The 23,090-nt window shown below is 35.3% G+C and overlaps 2 protein-coding genes and 1 pseudogene across 2 annotated transcripts; 2 read left to right on the top strand and 1 right to left on the bottom strand.

The window, feature by feature from the left end:
* Positions 1-209: 209 nt before the first annotated feature.
* Positions 210-2,290, top strand: LOC100816747 (transcription factor MYBC1). Its single transcript, XM_006575085.4, has one exon. The coding sequence runs from the start codon at positions 566-568 to the stop codon at positions 1,346-1,348; it is 783 nt and encodes a 260-aa protein (XP_006575148.1). The 5' UTR covers positions 210-565; the 3' UTR covers positions 1,349-2,290.
* A 3,978-nt stretch (positions 2,291-6,268) lies between these two features.
* Positions 6,269-11,470, bottom strand: LOC100784326 (R3H and SUZ domain-containing protein). The gene is made up of 4 exons (NM_001254399.2): positions 10,971-11,470; positions 9,138-9,759; positions 7,280-7,562; positions 6,269-6,597 (listed from the first exon to the last, which is right to left on the bottom strand). The coding sequence occupies exons 1-4, from the start codon at positions 11,080-11,082 to the stop codon at positions 6,547-6,549; spliced, it is 1,068 nt and encodes a 355-aa protein (NP_001241328.1). The 5' UTR covers positions 11,083-11,470; the 3' UTR covers positions 6,269-6,546.
* An 8,714-nt stretch (positions 11,471-20,184) lies between these two features.
* On the top strand, positions 20,185-22,437 carry LOC106797453 (uncharacterized; annotated as a pseudogene).
* Positions 22,438-23,090: the final 653 nt, after the last annotated feature.

Raw genomic sequence — 23,090 nt, 5'->3', positions numbered from 1 at the left:
ATAAAAATATAATTAAAAATTTCAAATAATTTTAGAACATGAAATAAATAAACCAAAAAAGTATTAATAAACAAAAGACAAGGCATTATGAGCGTGGAACTGCAACCTAGTCGCAGCCTTTGGTTTGTTGTGTCTTTGGAACAAAAAAATCTCGAAATCTTAGCACATAGCAACACTCTGGTTATAAGACCCACAAAGCCCGAAAAATAAATAAATAAATTCCTTTAAAACTCCCAACACAAGAGAAATAAAAGCTACCATTACATATTTACATATAATCAAAAGCTGAAAACAAGATCCACCTCGAATCTCTCTCCACTCCTTCCCCCTCTCCCAACATTGATATCTCCACTTCCATCCCCTTTTCTCTCACTATCCTAATTCAAAACCACATTAAAAACAGTGCCAAAAAAACAAACAATTTTTTGTCTATCTCTATCCCAATGAGCCGTTCATCGGATCGTTGTTGCAATCGATGTTCAACCCAGTTCTTCTCCTTTTAGGCCAAACCAGAGCGTGATTTGGGTGTCTGTGTGGTTGTTAGATTTGGAGAAAACAAACAACAATGAGAGAAGAGGACTCAAATTGGTTCTCAAGTTGGGAAGAGGAGCTCCCTCCCCCAGAGGAACTCATGCCTCTATCGCAAACCCTAATAAGCCATAACCTTGCAATAGCCTTTGACATAACAAACCCCTCACAGCAACAACAACAACAACAATATTCACAACAAGGACAAGAACAAGAACAACAACAACAATTTCCTCATCAAGTACCGGACAACATCGACGAGGAACCCGCACGCACCCTGAAGCGGCCACGCCTGGTGTGGACCCCACAGCTACACAAGCGCTTCGTGGACGCCGTGGCCCACTTGGGGATCAAGAACGCCGTGCCCAAGACCATAATGCAGCTCATGAGCGTCGACGGCTTGACCCGCGAAAACGTCGCGAGTCACCTGCAGAAGTACCGCCTCTACTTGAAGCGCATGCAGGGTTTGTCGGCCGGTGGCGGAGTTGGTAGGGTCGCCTCCGCCGACCCCACCACCGACCGCCTCTTCGCCAGCTCGCCCGTGCCGCCGCATTTCCTGCAGCGGCCGGGCTCCGACCACTTCTTGCCACTTGTGTCAGTGCCGGCGTTGCAGCAGCAGCAGCAGCGCCACCACCACCAGCACTTGGCAGTGGCAGCTTCCGCGGCAGCTGGCCACCGCCAATTTGGCTTGCCGCCGAATGGGCACTTTGAGCTTCCCATTTTATCGAGGATGGGGGCTCCGGTGCCGGGTTATGCGGCCGAGGATGTGGAATCCGGAGGGAGGAAGGTTCTTACTTTGTTTCCTGCTGGAGATGAATGAATATGTTAAATGGTTATATTCAAAGTTTTAAAAATTGCTGTTGTGGTCATGGTTTTGTCGTGATTCTTGATATTGTGGGAAATTGTAGACAAATGCTACCGATGCAGGGACAAATGCAGCCAATGTGGCTACAATGGCGATTGTGGATATTTCAAAAAGTTGCTGCCAAAGTTGCGGTTGTGGACCAAATTTTAAAACAATGGTTATAATGTTGGTTATAGTTATCTTTGTTTGAACTCTGTAGTTTCCACCTGGTGAAGTTAATGTTTGGTGGTGTGTTTAAGTTTGGTTAGGGGCAAGGTTTTTAAATACGGTCTGCAATTGCAATGTCAAGATTTTTGGGTTCTTTGTGACAGCAACTGTGGCTGCATTTATCTGCAATGTCAAGTATTTGGATGAAACTGCAATTTAAAACCTTGGTTAGTGTTAAGTGGATAATTGTGTGTTAGGGGTTAGTAATTGATCATGCTTATGTGGCATAAACGAGTGTATCCGTAATGTGATGAGACTTTTGGATTAATTTGTAGATTCAGCCGTGGTGTTCTTATAGGCAATGGCAACCTATCTGTAATTAGTTTCCTTGTTGGTAGCAGTCTATAGACACTTTTGGAAGCAATAATGTTTGTAATTCTGTGTGCGAATCAGTAGTTTTGTGGTTTCAAGACTTTGTATATGTTGATTTATCCCAGGCATTGGCCACGATTCAATGCAATTTAGATTCTAGTGTTACCATTGAGAAGTTTTCTGTCCGCATTGGTTGGAACAAGTTTGCTATTTATGAGCCTGAAGATAGTAATAAGTGCGCACTGTGCTTATTAGATATCAATGGAAGCATATCAGATTGCCACATTGATTGTGAGTTCTTCGAGTAGATCCAGGAGCCTCTTGAGTTTCAAGTTGTGTCCCTTTTTTGAGGAGGTGAATATTATATTGTTTGTCTGATGGAAGGTGTTCTTTCAAAATTCAGGTTATATTTTCTTGTTGATTTAATTTCTACATGTTCTTTGAACTCAAGATTAGTTTTCATTAATTTTTAGCTTTGCCATGTTACCCTGTTTAAAATCAAACAAATAAATTCATCTTTACTTAGTCGTGTATTTCTTGGCTTGTTAGACATCCAGATTTCCTCATGTACTAAGTTTCCTAGTGAGTCTTAGTCATTTAAATCATTTATTTGATGATCAATTTTCTCAGTGCCAAGATCTTAGCTATATATACTACCTTTCAGAAGATCAAGGGATGGTGTTTTAACCATTTCTCTTGTATTGATTTTCTTTTTGGTGTTCTGAATGGCATAGGAAGATGTATTGGTTGACAACACAAACTGAGATTTAGTAAATCACAGTTCTATCTATTTAAACATAACATGTTTTCACTTCAGAAACCAAAGAAGCTATCATGTTCAGTGTAATTGGACTGCCAGCATAATTGAGTTGGGATATGAAATTGTGACAAAAGTTCTGACTCATTGTTTGTTTTATGTTTTTTAAGACCATCTTCCTGCTTGAGTTTTCCATCAGGCAGTGTCAACATGACTGTCTAGTTGCTCAAAATAACAAGTTCACAGTATGTGAGTCTCCTCTCTGGTTTGCTCTGAAGCTGTTTTGCTCGAGTTCTGTCTAAATGTCTAGAGTTTCAGTATATGGTGTTTGTCTTGTTCCTTCTTATGTTTAAATCTTCATATAGAAACTGGCTTCTGGCCTCAGCATTGCATGGCCATGTTAAATGAAGGACTTATAAACAATTTGTTGTCTGCTTCATTGCATAACATGTTTGAACTTGGATTCTGTAATTGACCGTAGGTAGATCAGTTTCCATTAACAATGGCTTTGCATGTTAAGCATTATGTATTCTCCACAGCCATAGCAGATGTAGATATACTGACAGTAGACTAGTAAGTCATCTCCTAAGACAATCTTGTGGATTTCAAGTTGAACATATATGTTATATTTAAGATTGTCCTTCTATGATGCTTCCATTTCTTCTAAACTTGAACAATGGCTTAAGAATTGTTGACTTTTCTAGTTTCTACTAATTTCCAGTTTCCCTAATGAAGCAGTCTTTTCAGCTCGTTGGTACACTATTTAGCAGTAAACCTTTTGATATAATCCTATCATATGCCAAGACTAATTATATTGTGTAAATTGAAATTTTTTCTGATGAATGTTCACATCAGAAATCAGTTTTTTTTTTTTTTAATATAGAAATCAGAAATCAGTTAATCATGGTACTTTTTTTCTATTTTACAAATAATCAAATTTTACATGACAAAAGTATAGTGCCAAAGAGTAATAGGATATATTATAAACGCTGATGCCGACAAAAAAAAAAAAGGATATAGACGGAGAGGTAAATAGAGAATGGTATATTATTGGGGATCCTTAGCAAGCTGCTGGAAACCCTAGAAATTGATAACTATGATACAGAACACTTCCAAATAAGGGAATTGTAGAGCCCTTACTCTCTCCTGAACTAACTGATAAATGAACTTAACTAACTACTCTCCTTTTCTGTTACACTTTTTTATTTGCCTTTACAACTACTTTTCTTGCCAAATGTCTTTCTCCAAACTAATTACTTCCCCTCTCAGCCTATGTTGTATCCAAATTATTTACAACCGGGCTTGTATTATGGCCCATATCCTTTTATTGAAATCGAACCGATCAAAACACTTCATATATGAGTTGAGTCATGGGTTTAAATTTATAGATCTAAAGGGTTGAGTCATGGGTTTAGATTTATAGATTTGAATTGAACCAATGAAAATCAATCAAATTTTACTTTAAATATGGTTAATATTGGGACTATTAGCATTTAAGGTATTAGGTACATTTATTTTTTTCATCTTTTTTCATATTTATTTTGTGTCATGTTTATACTATTAATGAATCATATTTTGTTCATTTGTTTTAGTAATTCTAGTTGTAACAAATATGATTGTAGCAAATTTGGTTGCAGTAATGTTTCACGAACCTTGTTCGTGGGAGTAGAATGACAGTGGCAGGGTGCAAAGAGTAAGATTCTGGTGAGGAGCGCTGAGCCGACGTGATGACGTTGGCGTTATTTTGGGAGAGTTGTATTTTGTAATCAACTCCTCCGTAGTTGGTTTTTAAGTTTTATTTTGTTGAGTTAAAGATGTAAAATTGGGATTTTAATTATATCTATGAACAGATTTAATTTTCGTTATGTGTATGACATGTACCGAATTATTATTTCTATGTAATTATGCATATTCACTTAAGTAATTGCGTGTTGTTGGATGAATTCATATTGTGACAAAATCGCTTCTATTTTCATAATCAAAAATTAAGGAAGTTCTTTTTACAAAAAAAAAAAATTGAAATCATCGAATATTAGAGTGTGGATACCGTAGCGACGAGGCGGGTCGTTACAACCACAATGAGTCAAGCAACCACCAATTGAGGTGGAGCCTCATCATCAACATCTCATAAACTCCCTTTTGTGCAATCTCATCGCCATGAACCCCTTCGACTCGCCCTTCTTCTTTAGTGTCTTCATCATCGTTGCCGACACGATAACTACATTCCTAAGCAAGCTTGCACGAACACCGCTAACCCCCACCAATAAGATTAAGAAAACAAAGCAAAATTGACCCAAATTCTACTTTGATCTAATCTATTGAACCTAACTCTTGCCGGTCCATTCAGTGAGTTGTGTTCAGATCGTTCAAGATTGTGTTTAGATCCATAGAATTGGAAGCGAATAAGTCAATAGGTTGTATGCCTAGCATGATAATGCAGTTTTTTGATTTGAGATATATAGGGTTTGTTGTTTTAAATCGCAAAGTGGATGAAGGCTTGGGTGGAGAAGACACTAGGGCTAGTCGTGCTATTCTTATGGCTTTGTTATCTGGACTTCCTCTTTTGGAGGAGTTGGTGTTAGATGTTTATAAAAATTTCAGAGTAGTTTTGCATTGGATGCGGTGGGTTCAAAGTGCAAGCAAATTGGATGTGATGGGTTCATAGTTGGTGTTCGATGTTTGAAAAATTGTCATAGTAATTTCTGGACTTGATTTTAGATGATGTAGGGCAAGCCATTTCTAACAATTTTTAGCTTCTAGAGAAAGAAAACATGATAAAATTAATTAACCATCATCATTTAACAGTAAACTAAATGAAAAAGACTAAATATTAGATAGAAAAATTTGAGAACGTTGATCAATCATCAAAAAATTTAGGAACTTAATAAATAACAAAAAGTTCAAGGACAAAAAATATGTTTTACGTTTTTACTTAAAAAAGAAGGCATATTTAAGAGGGACGAGGTATGTTTTATAATTGCCTAATTTTAATACTTGTAAAATATATAAATAAACAAATCAATACAGGTCAAGCAACCCAATTTAAAATAGAACTACACCGTGTACAATTAAATACACCGGCCCACAACTTTTGAAATTATTTTGTTTTATTGATAAATGCTAATTAATTGTTAATTTTATGTTAGCGAAAGAAATAGAACCTGCGACCTTTAAAATTGTGCATGAACTTTCTTTTATAAATAGCCTAAACATTATAAATAACTACTAGAGAACAACCGCGACCTTTGAAATTCGGTATGAACTTTCTTTTACAACCTGTGCTTTGCCCAGTGAAAAAACAAAAAAGGAGAGAAATAAAGAAAGTGCTTGAGAGAAAAAAAAATGGACCTCATTGCACCCGTAATTGACACTTAACAATTTGGAGGCTGAACAATTTTAATATACCTATTGATGATTGTGTGAGTTTTGTTTTCCGGCTATAGGGGTGATATGAATTTGCATTAACGCGTCTATACACCTAAATATCACAAGTTTTTCCCTATGCATCCAAAATCACCCAACACCAATCAGACTATCAGAGTAGGCTGCGGATACACGCATTTAAAATGGAATTAAGGTGAGGTTTTTGCATAAACTTTATAGACAGAACGAGGTCAAGCATTCCTAACATTAGACAAGGTAATCACATATAACTCTTCATATACTTCAAATCCAAGTACTTTCACTACAGTCCTGTATAAAAATGTCGCCAGGAAATACCAAAAACGCCAAATACTTGCTACCACCATCAAAACTTAAAAACCAGAATAGGAAACAAGGATCTATAACAGTACAGAAAAATTATATCTAACTCTGAAATCCTTAATAGCTAAAATAACTTATGCAGCCAAATGGAAAACTGCTTCCCAAACGTCATCTAGTAATTCTGCGAATAATCGAAACTCAATGGGCGTTGACCAAATGGAGCCTGCAAAAGCAACAAAAATACATATAACATACATATGATAAAGGATATATTCTACAAATATCTAAAGGAAACACAATGTTAATCCTAACTATGAAACAGAAGTGAAACAAATTCATTAACCTCGCCTTACAGACACTAGTCGTTCTTTGCATATTAGCAAATACTAAAGCAAAACGTGTCCAAGAAACACTACAACTACAATATGAATGTACAGCCATTTCTTCCATCAACCTTCCTCCCCAACACAGCGTGATTAGTTTAACAAATAAAACCAGCCAACCAATACAAATCTATGAGAAGCATGCAACAAGGAAATTGAAAGAATGCAAAGGCAAGAGCCACAAGACATTAAGCTTGAATGGGACTTTTACATGTCATGTTAGCCCACAAAACCTAAATTTCAAATTTAAAGATTTAGCAAGCCCTGCCATTTTAAAGATAATATATAAAAAACACTGAAAAATGTTTTGTGAACATCAAAATAGGGCAAGAATTAAGATATCTCCTTCGATTTTGAGGTGTATTATTGAGATGTGTGTATATGAAAAGATAAAAAAGAAAAAAAAAGTGAGAAGGAGATAATCATACTGTCACATTATGGTATCAATCTTTTGATGAAAAAATGAACTGAAAACCACACATCACATTCAACAGCAAAACAAAATTATTAATTATGGCTTACCTGGAAAACAGCTTGTCTAAATTGGTCATATGAATGTGCATACATTACTGCAGCACTTGGCCACTGTACATAAGCAGCATCCCTAGGCACCTGATTCAACCCTGTGACACCAAAAGGATTCATCATAGGGCTTGGTTGAGGTCCATAGCCAAGTGAAGCTTGATTTTGTGACATCTGACTCAACTGATTAAAAGCATTATCATACTGCACAAATGGATGTCGAACTTGTTGCAAATTAAAAGGCATCAAGTTAACAGAAGAAGTTGGAATACTCCTAGCATACCTGCATTAGAAATGAGATATGATCTGATAAACAAACTCGTCATAATAAAAGTTAAAACTCAATTAGAACAAATCAGCCACCATATAGGGACAAAATATATCTATAAACATCACAAGTTCTTAATGTGTAGACTGTCATTAGTGGTTCTGATCTATGCCATGAAATATGCCAACCCAATAATCCATAACGCTCTCATTCCTCTCTTACACAAAGCTGGCTTTTTACTTTCACTTAAAAGGATTTAGCAATGCAAAAATAACTGAAGAACCCAAAGGTTTTACAGAAATAATTTACCTATACTACTGTAAGGCTAATCTATAGTGATCTTTCATTTAAATTTTCTTAACCTCCACTAGAATTGAATTCTACATTCCCTGACACTCTCCATACCAATATTTACCAATCTACCAGAATGGTGGCCATGGAGTGGCCAACCACAAAACCACCATATGGATAGTGGAAATCAGAATGACCTCTATTCTAACGACTTTAGGTATACGCTAAATGATTTATATAACACATAAATGCTCAAAATATAAAAAATAAAAAAAGTATGCAAAGTCAAAGATTTGTTCATAATTAGAAATTAATCGTCAAAAGTCACATTCTGAACACACAAGTCAATAACAACAAAAGTCAAGAAATTAAATGAGTGTAGGCAGCAAATTGGATGATGCTATGACTGCTTCAAAGATGGTGAACAATGAAGGTATAAAAAGGACAATCAGATCAGAACACAACAGGGTGAGTAGTAAACAGAATGAAGACTTCAGACACACAAAAAAGAAAAGGGAAAATGAAACAGAAGGGTAAGCAACAGAACAGAGGCAGAGGATGGACATGGACCTTCTACTTGGAAGGCTTTTGTGAGAACCCACTGAAGTAGAGAATATGTGAACAACCAATAGAGCAGGGTACGTGGAAAACAGAGACGTGGGTATGCCCAAGCCCATAAACAGTGCTGGCGAGCACTGGGTGTCAGTGGTTTGTGTTCAAACTTGAAACAGGTGACAGAGCGGTGCATGTTGCATGAATGAGCATCAAATACAGTTTAAAATGAAATTCTTACAAAAAAGGGGAGGGGAGTTGGTAAGAACATGAAATAACCCCAAAAAAATTGAGGGACAAGAGAGTGATAGGGACTTGGGTATTATGGGGTTGCCTAAGTCCCACATCAAGTAGTATGGGATGCTCGGTGGAGTATTAAGTGCTTGGTTCTCCCCCCTTGGCAGCTAGCTTTTAACCCCATGTGTTTATCAGGGGACAAAACGGGGGTTTTATCCTCATTTCAGCATTGTGGCCACAGTAACAATTTTTATCATGATTACAGGAACGACTGCAGTTTTCATATGGGCACCAACTGCAATGCAATGCTACACTGCAAATAGCGCTGCTATCGTGCACCATTGATAACTATGCCACAAACTAACCAGTAACTACCTCTCCCCCTTATTTATTAAGTACTTTTTATCAATTATTATAATAAAATGTTCAAAAAATTTCTAAGTATACACATCAAACAGTGACACCCAGACAACTGTCAAACAAATAAGATAGTGCAGTGATAGAACAAACCTTTCATAGTTACGATCATAATCTGGATCACTGCGATCCTTTTCCCTATCTCTCAAGATGGCAACTCGAGTAGAATTAATATCCCTACCAATAGAGCATTGTTCTGAATAAACCACAGGGGTCTTGCTAGTTTCATTCTCATCCTTGTTTATAAGAGAATTTTTCTCATCAGTTGAAGTCTGGGACAGAGTATCATCTGAATCACAACTTCTGGAGCTACTAAAAATGCGTGCTCGTGCCCGATCATATTCCACCTTTCTCTCTTCCACACTTCTAGGAGGATTGCTTTTCCTTCCAGCTTCATTGGCTTCATTTAAACTGATTTTGTTAGGCCTAGGCCTTATGGCAATTTTTATCTTCTCAGGTTTATCATTTTCCAACTGTTTAGCAGGTATTTCAGATAAGCGAACCATGGGATACCTGCTTTCCGCCATCTTTCTTACCATAATTCTGGTTCCCTGGCCATCTAAGCCATTATCTTGAACCATTGTTTGCATACCATAGTGTTGAGCAACACGATGTGCGGCCAGTCTGAGATAGGAAGAAGGGAAATGTTGAAACTCAAAATGCTGATAATCTGCATTACTCAGGAACCTCTGGATATCCAGCTCCATCCGCAAAACTATAGTAGTTGAACAAAATAGTGGATAATGAATAAGAAAAATGTCAAGATACACAATTACAGAATGGAGAAAAACTAAATACAAATAACCTAAAAGATAGCTAGTAAAGATATTAGTTGGGGAAATTACAATCTTGTCAAACGAATGTTGACAACCACATGATCAAAGAGAAACCTCTTCATCTCCTACAATGCTCCTATATCTTAATCCAAATGTTCTCTACCTACCAACCAAAATAAGTTACAAACATACATAATTATATACAAATACAAGGCAAACAATTCATTCTTGGGCTCAGTTCTTTTTGACACATGAAAAAAAATTCCATGGTCACCAACGACAACCAAAAGATACATTTCATATAACATTTTTTATATAAAAAAAAATTCTAGGCTTCAGATTTCTCTACATGTCTTCAATTATTATATTAAAATGGAAGTTGACAGTTTCAAATTATAACTACTATGCAGTCCTAATCATTAAAAGCAGGATGATTACAACCTATTCCAGCAGCATGTCACCTAAATCCTATTTCTAGACGATATTTTGAATGGAGATGTTATTATTAATTGGTCTATGGTGGGTGCTATCTTCCTAAAAACTCAAAGTACATAGATGCTACACCTAAATCAAATTTTGTTAACTTCAGAATTTAAGCTGCCTCTCTTATCACCCCCTAATTAATCCATCAAATTTACATGGGGGCACACATACTTGGCCTATATTTTATCCTTTGGACACTGAAGTTATCTGCAGTTAGCTTAGGATCATATTATACAATGCAGTCTTATATTGGGTGGGATCTATTACATGGATTATTCCATCATGCTCTATCAAAAACCAAATTTCTGCAACATAAATGGGTACATTTCAACAACCTTGGAATTAAAATTTCTCAATCCCATAGCAACTCCCCAAAATTGAACATCACATTCAGATTCTGAAGTTCTATGTTAATCTCAATCAGGGATTTACCAGAAGCATCCCAGATCTGACATAACATAACCTATCCATAACCCTAATAAAAAGAATTAAAAACAATTGACCCCTATCTACAAAACCTCAAATTAAATCAATAACTAAATTCACTTCAAGCTATAACTTTGCTGCATACCCATCAACCATAGCATTCAAATAACAACAACAAATAAAACACCCGAACAACATAAACCACGAAATTTCAAGATTTAAATAGAGAGAGAGCACTAACTGGTGACACGGTGCCGAGGGTTCTCAAGAGCCTCGACCAAGAAAGGGTCAACCATTGACTCCTTATCTTTGAACCCAGAAACGTCGCCGTTTGGGACACACGAAGAATCCATGGTTACAATCACGAACGTCTCTGACTCAGACAAATTAAAAGAAATAAAAATTGGCGGCTTCTAGAACCTTCTGCCTCTTTTTTTTTTTTCTTTTTTCGCGTTTCCTTCTGATATAGGTTAGAAGGAAGAAGAAGAAGAAGTAGAGGTGGAAGATTTGTGCCCTGACATTGAAAGAGAGAGATAGGAAGAGAGAGACTCTTCGCTTTTCTCTACCTCTCTCTTTTTCTCTCTCCGCCAATAAGGAGAGAAAGAGAAGTATAAGAAGGAAACTCTGGAGAATATATAGGAAAAGGATAAGTACTCAAATCTTCGGTGAGAAAAGGACAGATAGAAAGTCACACGGCAAGATCTCCATTACTAGGGTTTGGGAGGGTGATGGATGGACTGATGCTTGATGTAAAAAGTAAAATTTGTTTCAAGAGGTCAAAATATCCTATCATCAAAACTAATGTATTTTTAGAGTTTAATACTGATGATTTTTTTATGTTACCATTAGCGGAAATATAGATACTTTCGCGCTTTTATGTTTGTATTTTTTATTTTTCTATTTCAAGTTTTGTATAAAAAATTATTCAAATTAAAATACTATAAATTTTTAACAATAACTATATAAAATAAATATATATATATATATAATAAATTTAAAGAATTAAATTTTATATTACTAAAATATATTATCATCATATTTTTTTATTATGTATTGATGTATATTTTAATTTATTGAATAATTTATTTTGTATTTGATGAATGTTTGTTTGTAAGTTTTTTTCTATGTTATTTTTAATTTATTAAGTTATTTTTTCTCGATATATGTCTTTATACATTTTTTTTATTTGGGTAAGAGTTAAATTTAATATTTTACAATAATTTCTCTTGTTGTATATTAAATTATATATTAACATATGTTAGTTTTAGTTTGTAAATTAAGAAGAAAAAAATATATAGATAATAAAGATATTCACACACAATTAATGTGAAATACAGAAAATTTTTGTTCTAACCTTTGAAACTAATAATGAGAATTCACTTACCTTCATCATTTTTGCAAATGGATTTTCATGTTTGTTGCTGATATTTTCACAGGAGAAATAAACAGTTAGAATAAGAATAAAGAATGACTAGAAAAATAATTTAAAATTGAAAATTAATAAATAAAAATGAAAAAAAAAGCAACTCTATATACTTATTTATATTAGATAATAAAAAATTGTTATAGATAAACAACTACTTTATACACATTTTAAATTTTAAATTCTAATAATAAATGATCTGACAATACATCCCTGCTAGTTTTCACAAAATCAACTCCAATCCAATCAATGAATGAACCAATCATCTCAAGTAACTTAAATTTAAGAAACATAAATAGAATTCAGCAAAAACAGTGGTTATCAGATACCTTGGCTACCGTTAGCATTATGCTGAGCAAAAATCCGGAGAGAGCGTAGTAGTGATCCGCATTATCACCCAACCACACCTTCAGAAATAGAAATAGAAAGCATAGGAAAAGAGAATAAAGAAAGAAATTTCGAATTGAAATAGAAACCTTGACGAAATCGTATTTGGAAGAAGCGTTGTGGGAAGAGAGAGAACTGGAAAGTGGGAAAGTGGGAAGTACATGACAGCCGAGCGGGCAAGGGTATTCTAGGTTCCCTACCCAAACTCTCAAAACATATTTCCTTATTTGTTTTCCATAACGGGGGAGTTAAAGATTTGTTACCATATTCCCCCGTATCAGTTGTAAGATATCTCTAGTCTCGATTTAAATTAAAAAAAATGATTTTTTTATAAAAGAATATATTAAAAATTTAATTTTAAAAAAAATAAATTAATGATCACATATTTATTTATAATTACTTATATATCAATAAATTTATTGTAACACATTTATTTACACAAATCATCAAGAAAATAATATTAAATTATATAAAAATTCTAAAATAAAATTAACAGGTAATAAATAAAATTAAGACTAACACATTATTTACGAATTCCATTTTTTTCACTTTTTCATTGGGCCTAGTTTTTGTTTGTATATTTTTATTCTGTATCGTATCAAACTCTCATGTTGTAGTTGCATCACAACTACTTATTTGACTGGATGTTATAAATGTTTTAATAATATTTGTTGTGATGTTTAAGAATGGTTCAAAATATTATCAAGATTTTCGTCTTTGAACGGTTGGGATGGAATTACTTTGATGGTTTGACTAGACACTATAAATGTTTTAATAATATTTATTGTGATGTTTATGAATGGTTCAAAATATTATCAAGATTTTCGTCTTTGAACGGTTGGGATGGAATTACTTTGATAGTTTGTACAAGTATCTTTGTTTGACTAATAACTACTATTCTAGATATATCATGACATGAGATTATTTGGACTACAAACCCAATTAAATTAAAGAGCAAGATTTGATAAGCACGTCTTTCATGATTCCATTGTTTTTTAAGGTAAACAAAATACACCAAATATTAAATAACATAACTCAAAGTCATAGACACTAACCCAATGTTCATAAGTTCAAATTACACCAAATTAGAAATAACTAGAAAATAAAAACAATGTCCATCATCAAAACAACCACCAACTTCACCAAAGATGTCATCAATATTTCTTCCTCAACCTGGTATTTATAAAATCAAACATCATATTTTAGATCTGGTTTCAAATCGTAAAATCAAACATCACACCAGTAAATAAGTATAGTTATTACTTTACCTATCAACAACAATATCTACTAATCTTGCAAATGTTGACTAATGCTTCTGACCAAAGATCTACCTATATTTTAAAAAATTTGAAAAATTAGATTTGAATAATGATATTAAAGTTTTTTAGAATGATTAAAAGTGAATATACCTTCACCATCAGATTCAATCTCATCATTAAAAGTTGATTCTTCCATTGCTCTATAACCTACAAATAATAATTATAAAATAATAAATAACAATTTATAAGTTTTAAAAATATAAGCAATTCATAAAGTATCACATAAGCATTCAGAATTTTATTTGCATTCTCTGAATTCCATAACCGACTTTTAGAACACATCAAAGCTTCTAAAGTAGTATAATGAAGTCCAATACTAAATGTTGATTCAGAAGCTACAATGGAGATCAGAATAGCTAACACATTGTTCGCGGCCGACAAGTGTACCGGATCGCACAGGTAATATAAAACGGTAAGAATCGAGTATCGAACTCTCGGGGAACTTGTGTTATCTGGCAAGCTATTTCGATAAATAGGCGTCTGGTATGAAAATATGACTGTGGTTATGAACAGGTATTTAAACTATCTAGGCAAAAAGAAAGAAAATCACGCAAGAGAAATATTGTGTAAAAACAAGTACAGAATGCGTTGGTCTTCCTCATAGGTTCCTGATGCTAAAAAGGATGTTCTCTATCTAACAATGCTCATGTGTTCCTATGTTGTCTCCTGGACTGCTAGACCCTGATTCCTCATGATAGCCTAGCCTTGTTCTGGTCAAGCCTCGTCCGCAGATTCCTCTTGTAAGACTAAACTCAACCATGACCGCATTAAGACACATATACACAACTAAGTTCTTGTACCCCGATCCCTCGTGATAGCACAACAACTTAGTCCCGTACTATCAATGACTTTAGAATCAGACCAGTTCCCACTATTGAATGACCCTAACAAAGCATGCATCTACGTGATCAAGGTAAAAGCACACTGGAATGAAAAGCAGATAGCATAGAGAACACACAAAACATCATTACATAGATAGAAATATATTTACATCAGGTACCTACAGGGAAGATCCAACAGAGGATTTAACTTTTCATAGTCCGGAAACCTCCTTTACAACAAAGAGAAGAACAAGATGAAAGACTTCAAAAACACAAGTGGTGAGGATGTCTCCTTCACCTCTAGGATCTCACAATCACTCACAAACTCATCTCAAGCTCTCAAAACGGCTTCCACTTCGAACTCGCTTCTCTGCAAATCTTCACATAGCAAAATCTCTCAGAACTCTTTGGAACTTGGACCTTTCTCTCTCTAGAACTTCCTAAACATGCAAAAGCTTCAAGCCAAGGCCAGACTCACGTGCATGCAGAGGCTTCTTCAAGAAAAATGCCAAACTCACTTTGCAAATATGATTTCAGGCTTAAATAGATGGCCTTGTCTGTGCTCATGCGCTTAGCGCAGATCTGGATCGCTTAGCACGCTTGTTTCGCTTAGCGGATGAGCTGAAGCGATGCACTTGATGATCTGAAGCGGTGCACTTAGCGAACTTGACAACTCATCTTCTTCTGGATTCTTCCTCATGCTTAGCCATTGAATGTCACACTTAGCGAATGATCGCTAAGCCAACATATTGGCTTAGCGAGAAGGTGAAAATAACACTTTTGCCAATTTGCCTAATTAACCTGAAATTGAGAGAAATTGATTATTAAACACACAAAACAAAAGTATAAATTATCTATTACCTATATTTAACATAAAGTACTTATAATATTATAAAACAACTATAAATTGGAGAAGTTTGATACAATATACACAAGTTTTATACACAAAAGTTAGTCGTTTTCACCGACTAACACACATCCCTTGTAATTTCTTGTAATGTTGCAATGTATCTATCATAATCACACAATTTGCTCTTTCCATCACTAATCACATCTGACAATTGAAAAGAACTAGTAAAATCTTCATGCTTTTTGGATTGATATTCCAAAACCAAATCATAACACAAGTTTCGGATCCTATTAACTTGTGAAAAAAAAATCCATGGGGTAAATTGATTCAAAGTAAAACTCAAGTAACTCCATCTTGTATCTTGGATCTAAAACAGTAGCAACTCCCATGATCACATGAATGACACTCCAATAAGAATCAAATTTGTCTAACATCTTTTTTGCCATTTTTTGAATCACTTCATTAGGGGAATTGACCCATTCAGATAAAGTCATCTTGATCTCACAAGTTTGAGGAAAATAAATGTTAGCAATTAGATATTTTGTACTTGAAATCATTTATGTAATATCATTAAATATGGCCAACCTCCCACACATTTCCTTTGCAAATTCCCATTGTGAATCACTTGGAAACCAAGAGCATTGAGTTCACGTTGCTTTAATCAAGAAAACACATCCTTATATGATATTGCAACATCAAGCATCTTGTAAGTTGAATTCCATCTAGTTGGACAATCTAAACTCAACTTTTTGGTGCAAAGGATTCACAATTGTTTAGTAGTTTCTTGAAATTTTTCCAACCTTTTAAGTGTTGCAATCCAATATGCTACACCATCTCAAATTTTTGCCACTCCATCCTTCACAACTCCTAAACCATATTTTACTATCAAATTTAAGATATGTGGCACGACAACACATGTGAAGAAATGCTCCTTCCTTAATTAAAGTGCCTAACTACAACTTATCCTTAATTTTTTCAATCATGCAATCATTTGTACTACAATTAATCCAAAGTGATAGTGTACAATTTTGTATCAATGTTTCAATCCAAGAAACACTCAACTAATGCATTGCAAAGTCTTTCACTTGTGTGAGGTGAAGGAACATAAATGAACCTAGTATATAACAATAAATAGCTTAATCACACTATCACACAAAAAGATCTAACACAATATATCAACACAAAATATCTATCACAATATATCTAACACAAAAAATTCTAAAAAATATTCAACACAATATATTGGGAAGCTATAAAATTAAGAATGTTGCTAGTACCTCAAAATGCGACTTTGCAAAGTCCATGAGCTATCAATGTAATGAGTTGTGACAGCCATATAGCCTTTCTTTTGGTTGCTTGCAGTCAACATATCTAATGTAATTGCCACCCTTCCTTCATTTTGTTGGATCAAGTGGCCTCATAATAATTAAGAAGGGGGGGTTGAATTAATTATTCCTAAATCTTTACTAATTAAAAATTTACTCTTCTAAGGCTTTTACTATGTTGTTAAGTAAATGAAGAATAGAAAAGAAACTTAACCAAAAGTAAAAGCAGGAATTAAAGTGCACAGCGGAAATTAAAAGAGTAGGGAAGAAGAAGACAAATACACAAGAGTTTTTATACTGGTTCGGCAACAACCCGTGCCTACATCCAGTCCCCAAGCGACCTACGGTCCTTGAGATTTCTTTTCAACCTTGTAAAAATCCTTTTACAAGCAAAGATCCACAAGGGATGTACCCTCCCTTGTTCTCTTTGAACAACCTAGTGGATGTACCCTTCACTAGAACTGATCTACAAGAGATGTACCCTCTCTTGTTCTCAGTCAACAACCCAAGTAGATGTACCCTCTACTTGTACCACAAAGGATGTACCCTCCAATGTGTTAAGAAAAAGTTCTTAGGCGGTTAAACCTTTGAAACTTTTTGAATGAGGATACAAAAGAATTCTCAGGCGGTTAGTCCTTTGAAATATTTTGTATATGGGAAAGGGAAGAATCAAAAGAATTCTCATACTGTGTCATTTTGAATTCTTTGACAAGGGAGAAGGGAGACACAAGAATTCAGGCGGTTAGTCCTTTGTTCTTTTGGAAAAGGGAGAAGAGAGACACAAAAAGAATTCAGGCGGTTAGTCCTTGGCGAATTCTTTTTGACAAAGGGAGAAGGGAATGAAAAAGATGAATAGCACAAGTTTCCAAGGCTTGGAAAACCAGAAAACTTTGGAAAGCTTTTGGCAAAAGGAAGAAGAAGAAGTTCAAAGAGACTCAGAAATCAATTGGCAAAAGTTTGTTGCCTAAAGAATGAATTAAAAAGATGCATTCAAAAGAAAATCAAAGCCTTGCTTTTATAGACTCTTCATGTCTAGTCAAGAGACTATTAGAAGAGTTATAACCTTTAGAAAAACTTAAAAACCATTTGGAAAAGTTATAAATTTTAGAAAAATTTGAAAACTATTGGAAGAGTTACAACTTTTGATTTTGTTCAGAAACTATCACTGGTAATCGATTACCAATTCAGTGTAATCGATTACACAAAGCTTTTTTGTGAAAGAATGTGACTCTTCACATTTGAATTTGAATTTCAACATTCAAACACACTGGTAATCGATTACCAAATCATTGTAATCGATTACAACATTTTGAAATCAATTGGAACGTTGTAAATTCAGTTGAAAGCTTTCTGAAGACCATTTTGCTACTAGTAATCGATTACAATAATCTGATAATCGATTATCAGAGAGTAAAAACTCTTTGGTAAAAGATTTTGAGAAAAATTCATGTGCTACTCAGTTTATGAAAAAACTTTTTAATACTTATCTTGATTGAGACTTCTCTTGATTCTTGAATCTTGAGTGTTGAATCTTGATCTTGATTCTTGAAACTTGAATCTTGAAACTTGATTCTTGATTCTTGAAATCAAATTTCCTTTTGAACCTTGAAGTGTTCTTGATTCAACCTTGAACTCATTCTTTGATTCTTGAAGTCATCATCTTTGTTAACATGAAGTGTTCTTGACTTTTGAGCCTTTTGTCATCATCCTTGTTATCATAAAAAATCCTTGAATCAATCTTGATTCATCATGAAGCTTGCTTCTACACATTTGTATTCAACAACTTCATAATAATTGATTTTTCAAAGTCATTGATGTGTCATCATTTTCTCCTATTTCTTAACCCTTTTTGTCACCATTTTAATTACTGACTAGCCTTAATTGTCAAATTAATTATGCAGTTTTATCATTTGGGCCTACTGGACTAATTTTGTGTTTTTAATTTAATTTCAGGAGAATTATAAGCAATTGGGCTTGGACTTGAAGAGAGCAGACAATTTTATTCTACCAAATCTTATCTTATCCAGATTTTATCTCATCTAGATATTATTTCATCTAGATTTTATCTTATCTAGATTTTATTTCATCTAGATTTTATTTTATCAAATCTTATCTTATCTTGTCCAGATTTTATTTTATTTATGGGCATGGACTTAAAACAAATTTGTAAGCTTTGGGGCTGAGAACCTAGATAATAGCACCAAGGTTTTAGTTCGGGGAGTTTTTTTCGTTTGGAGAGAGAATAATTTTAGGTTTTGCAATTCCAGTTTTTACTGTTCATGCGTACTATTCACGTAGCAATAAAATTCGTTTTCTGCTTCAATCTATAATTTTTTTTCTTCTTCAATCTGCAATTTCCTAGATACTGCATTTTAATGTTTATTTGATTCGGGTACGACCTCGATCAAATTTGGCGCCGTTGCCGGGGAGCAGTGGGCGAAAGGTTCATAATAGTGTTTAGTTATCTTATTTTGTGTAGCATTCTGTTTTGCATTTCAGTTGCATCCCATGTTTAGCGACTATTTTTTAGCGACTGATTCAGCTTTGTGTTTTGCTGTAAACAATGCTGAACAGTGATTAGCGACTGGGAATTAGCGACTGATTTTGCAATTTAATTAGCAATTTTTGTTTTGATAGTTAGAGTTGTTATTTTTGGCTGATTTTTTGTGTGGTAGCTTCTTTTGATCCATATTTTGTGTGAAAAATACCAGGAGCACTTAGTGTGATAACATTTGAGAGAGAAAAAAATTTTGGGAACTTGTTTTTAGCAAAACTTAAAATGGCCATAACTTTTGCTCCGGGTATCAGAATGACTATTATTATATATGCATTTGGGGTAGAAAAAATTTCCCATATTGTGATAGCCTGCTTTAGCCGGTTGGGGTCTCCCAAGCTCCAAAAATCATCTGTTTACTAAGTTTTTTTTTTTTATTTTTTTACTATTATTGTCTTATTTTTCTAAACTTTCCTTAGGAAGTTTTCATAGTTAGACTTTGAATTTTTGTCTCAAAATTTTTGTGCTATCTTTTCATGATTTTAGGGTGTCGCTCACAAAATTTCAGCTTATTTGGATATCGTTTGAGTATAGCTGTAGTTTTACCCCCTTGTTAGGTGCTTGTTGAGAAACACATTATTTGCTGCATATAGTGCATGACTAGGGGCAATCTAGGTGATTTACAACCCTTTGATTTTGAAATAGATAGAACCTTTCATAGATTAGTTAGGCATAGTGTGCATCCTGGTCATTCTATTCATTTTGAGCATTATGTTGTTGGTGATTCTGAATATTCTGATTTTGAGAATTCAACTACTAATTTTCATACTGAGAACATGGCTCAACCTCTACCTTGTGAGAGGAATCTTAGGGAGATGGCTGCACTTGATTTCACTTATGAAAGCTTGTGCATTCAATATCCTGATGAGGGTGTTTCATATGTTCTCAAGACTGGACTAATACATTTGCTTCCCAAGTTTCATTGTCTTGCAGGTGAAGATCCTCATAAGCATCTTAAGGAGTTCCATATTGTTTGTTACACCATGAAGTCCCCTGATGTCCAAGAAGATCATATCTTTCTAAAGGCTTCTCCTCATTCTCTGGAGGGAGTGGCAAAAGATTGGCTATACTACCTTGCTCCTAGGTCCATTTTCAGCTGGGATGACCTTAAGAGGGTGTTCTTGGAGAAATTCTTCCCTGCATCTAGGACCACTGCCATCAGAAAAGACATTTTAGGCATCAGGCAACTTAGTGGAGAAAGCTTGTATGAGTACTGGGAAAGATTCAAGAAATTATGTGCAAGCTGTCCTCACCACCAGATTTCCGAGCAACTCCTTCTTCAATATTTCTATGAGGGACTTAGCAACATGGAGAAGAGTATGATTGATGCTGCCAGTGGTGGAGCTCTTGGTGATATGACCCCTGTTGAGGCTAGGAATTTGATTGAGAAGATGACTTCAAACTCCCAACAATTCAGTGCAAGACATGATGCTATTGTTCTTAGAGGAGTCCATGAGGTGGCCACGAATTCATCTTCATCTACTGAAAATAAAAAGCTTGAAGGAAAACTTGATGCCTTGGTCAACCTAGTAACTCAGCTTTCCATGAATCAGAAATCTACACCCGTTGCAAGAGTATGTGGTCTATGTTCTTCTGCAGATCACCATACAGATCTTTGTCCTTCTTTTGTCCTTCTTTGCAGCAATCTGGAGTCAATGAGCAACCTGAAGCTTATGTTGCAAACATTTATAATAGACCTCCTTAGCAGCAAAACCAACAACAGCAGAATAATTATGACCTTTCAAGCAATAGATACAATCCAGGTTGGAGGAATCATCCAAATCTGAGATGGATAAGTCCTCCATAACAACAACAGCTTGTCCCTCCTTTCCAGAATGATGCTGGTCCAAGCAAGCCATATATTCCTCCTCCAATGCAGCAACAGCAGCAGCAACAACAGTCACAACAAAGACAACCAGCAACTGAGGCTTCTCCTCAACCTTCCTTAGAAGAGTTAGTGAGACAAATGACCATCCAGAATATGGAATTCAGCAAGAGACAAGAGCCTCCATTCAGAGTCTGACAAATCAGATGGGGCAGATGGCTACTCAGATGAACCAAGCTCAGTCCTAGACAAATTGCCTTCACAGACTGTACAAAATCTGAAAAATGTGAGTGCCATCACCTTGAGGTCTGGCAACCAAATTCAAGTGCCTCCACCAGTAGCAGCACCTGCACCTGAACCTGTCAAGTTTCATTCTACAACTGAAAAAGAGGATGAGATAGTTGCACAAAAGAGAAAGCTTCCTAACAAAAATTTTCATGCAGGTGGACCTTCTTCGAGTAATTCTGACTTACAGCAGCCTCTTATCCCTCTTCCATTCCCACCTAGAGCAATTCCAAACAAAAAGATGGAAGAAGCAGAAAAGGAGATCTTGGAGACCTTCAGGAAAGTAGAGGTGAACATACCTCTGTTAGATGCCATCAAGCAGATTCCAAGATATGCCAAGTTTCTAAAGGAGCTGTGCACCCATAAAAGAAAGCTCAAGGGCAATGAAAGGATTAGCATGGGCAGAAACGTGTCAGCATTGATAGGTAAATCTGTTCCTCACATTCCTGAGAAATGTAAGGACCAAGGTACTTTCTGTATACCTTGCATTATTGGGAACAATAAATTTGAGAATGCCATGCTAGATCTAGGAGCATCAGTTAGTGTCATGCCTCTGTCCATTTTCAATTCTTTATCTCTTAGACCCTTGCAATCTACAGATGTGGTGATTCATTTGGCAAATAGAAGTGTTGCTTACCCCGCAGGTTTCATAGAGGATGTGCTGGTTCAGGTTGGTGAACTTATTTTTCCTGTTGATTTTTATGTTCTTAATATGGAAGAGGGATTTTCCCATGGTTCAGTCCCAATTATTTTAGGCAGGCCATTTATGAAAACAGCCCGAACCATGATAGATGTTTATGCTGGCACATTGTCTATGGAATTTGGTGATATTGTTGTTCATTTTAACATTCTTGATGCCATGAAACATCCATCTGAGGATCATTCTATTTTTTGTGCTGAGATAATTGATCAGATTGTTGATGATTATATGTTTGATTTTGATTCTATTCTTCATGGTAGGAAACATCCATTTTTATCTGATCTGCATACTTGTCACTCCTTATGCATTGAATCTGAATCCGAGTTTGAATCTGATCTTGTATCTGATTTTTATGCTGAGAGTGAATTTGAATTTGAGTCTGGTTCTGATTTTTTGGGTGTTGTACCTCTTGATGTTGATTTTTTAGAGTCAAAATGCACTAACCATGTTGCAGGAAGTACATATACTTCTGACTTGCTTTATAAGGTACAGGCTGAGGAACCTTCTCCTTCTCCTACCCTGGTTCCTCCCACTGTTCAGCCACCACCCACACCAGAGTTGAAGCCCTTACCAACAACCCTCAAATATGCTTACTTAGAGGACAAGGAAAAATTCCCAATGATCATCTCTGCCTCCCTTGATGCTGAGCAAGAGGAGAAGTTGTTGCTAGTGCTCAAGAAGCACAAGAAGGCCATTGGATGGAATTTAGCAGACATTCCTGGTATTAGCCCATCTACCTACACGCATAGGATACTTCTAGAGGATGGAGCTAAACCAGTGAGGCAGCCACATCGGCGGCTCAACTCCATTATTCTAGATGTGGTGAAAAAGGAAGTGACCAAGCTCTTACAAGATGGAATCATCTACCTCAT

Source organism: Glycine max, chromosome 2 (assembly GCF_000004515.6).
Source record: "Glycine max cultivar Williams 82 chromosome 2, Glycine_max_v4.0, whole genome shotgun sequence".
In the NCBI taxonomy this organism is placed as follows: Eukaryota; Viridiplantae; Streptophyta; class Magnoliopsida; order Fabales; family Fabaceae; genus Glycine; species Glycine max.
Note: the sequence above shows the minus strand (reverse complement) of the source record. Positions and strands in the feature narration are given on the sequence as shown.

Excerpts from the sequence above, each read along its gene's own strand:
- LOC100816747 (XM_006575085.4), top strand. The coding sequence starts at position 566 with ATGAGAGAAGAGGACTCAAATTGGTTCTCAAGTTGGGAAGAGGAGCTC.
- LOC100784326 (NM_001254399.2), bottom strand. The coding sequence starts at position 11,082 with ATGGATTCTTCGTGTGTCCCAAACGGCGACGTTTCTGGGTTCAAAGAT. Across the intron at positions 9,760-10,970 it reads CCCTCGGCACCGTGTCACCA|TTTTGCGGATGGAGCTGGAT; the intron begins GTTAGTGCTCTC and ends CAACTACTATAG. Across the intron at positions 7,563-9,137 it reads TATGATCGTAACTATGAAAG|GTATGCTAGGAGTATTCCAA; the intron begins GTTTGTTCTATC and ends TTTCTAATGCAG.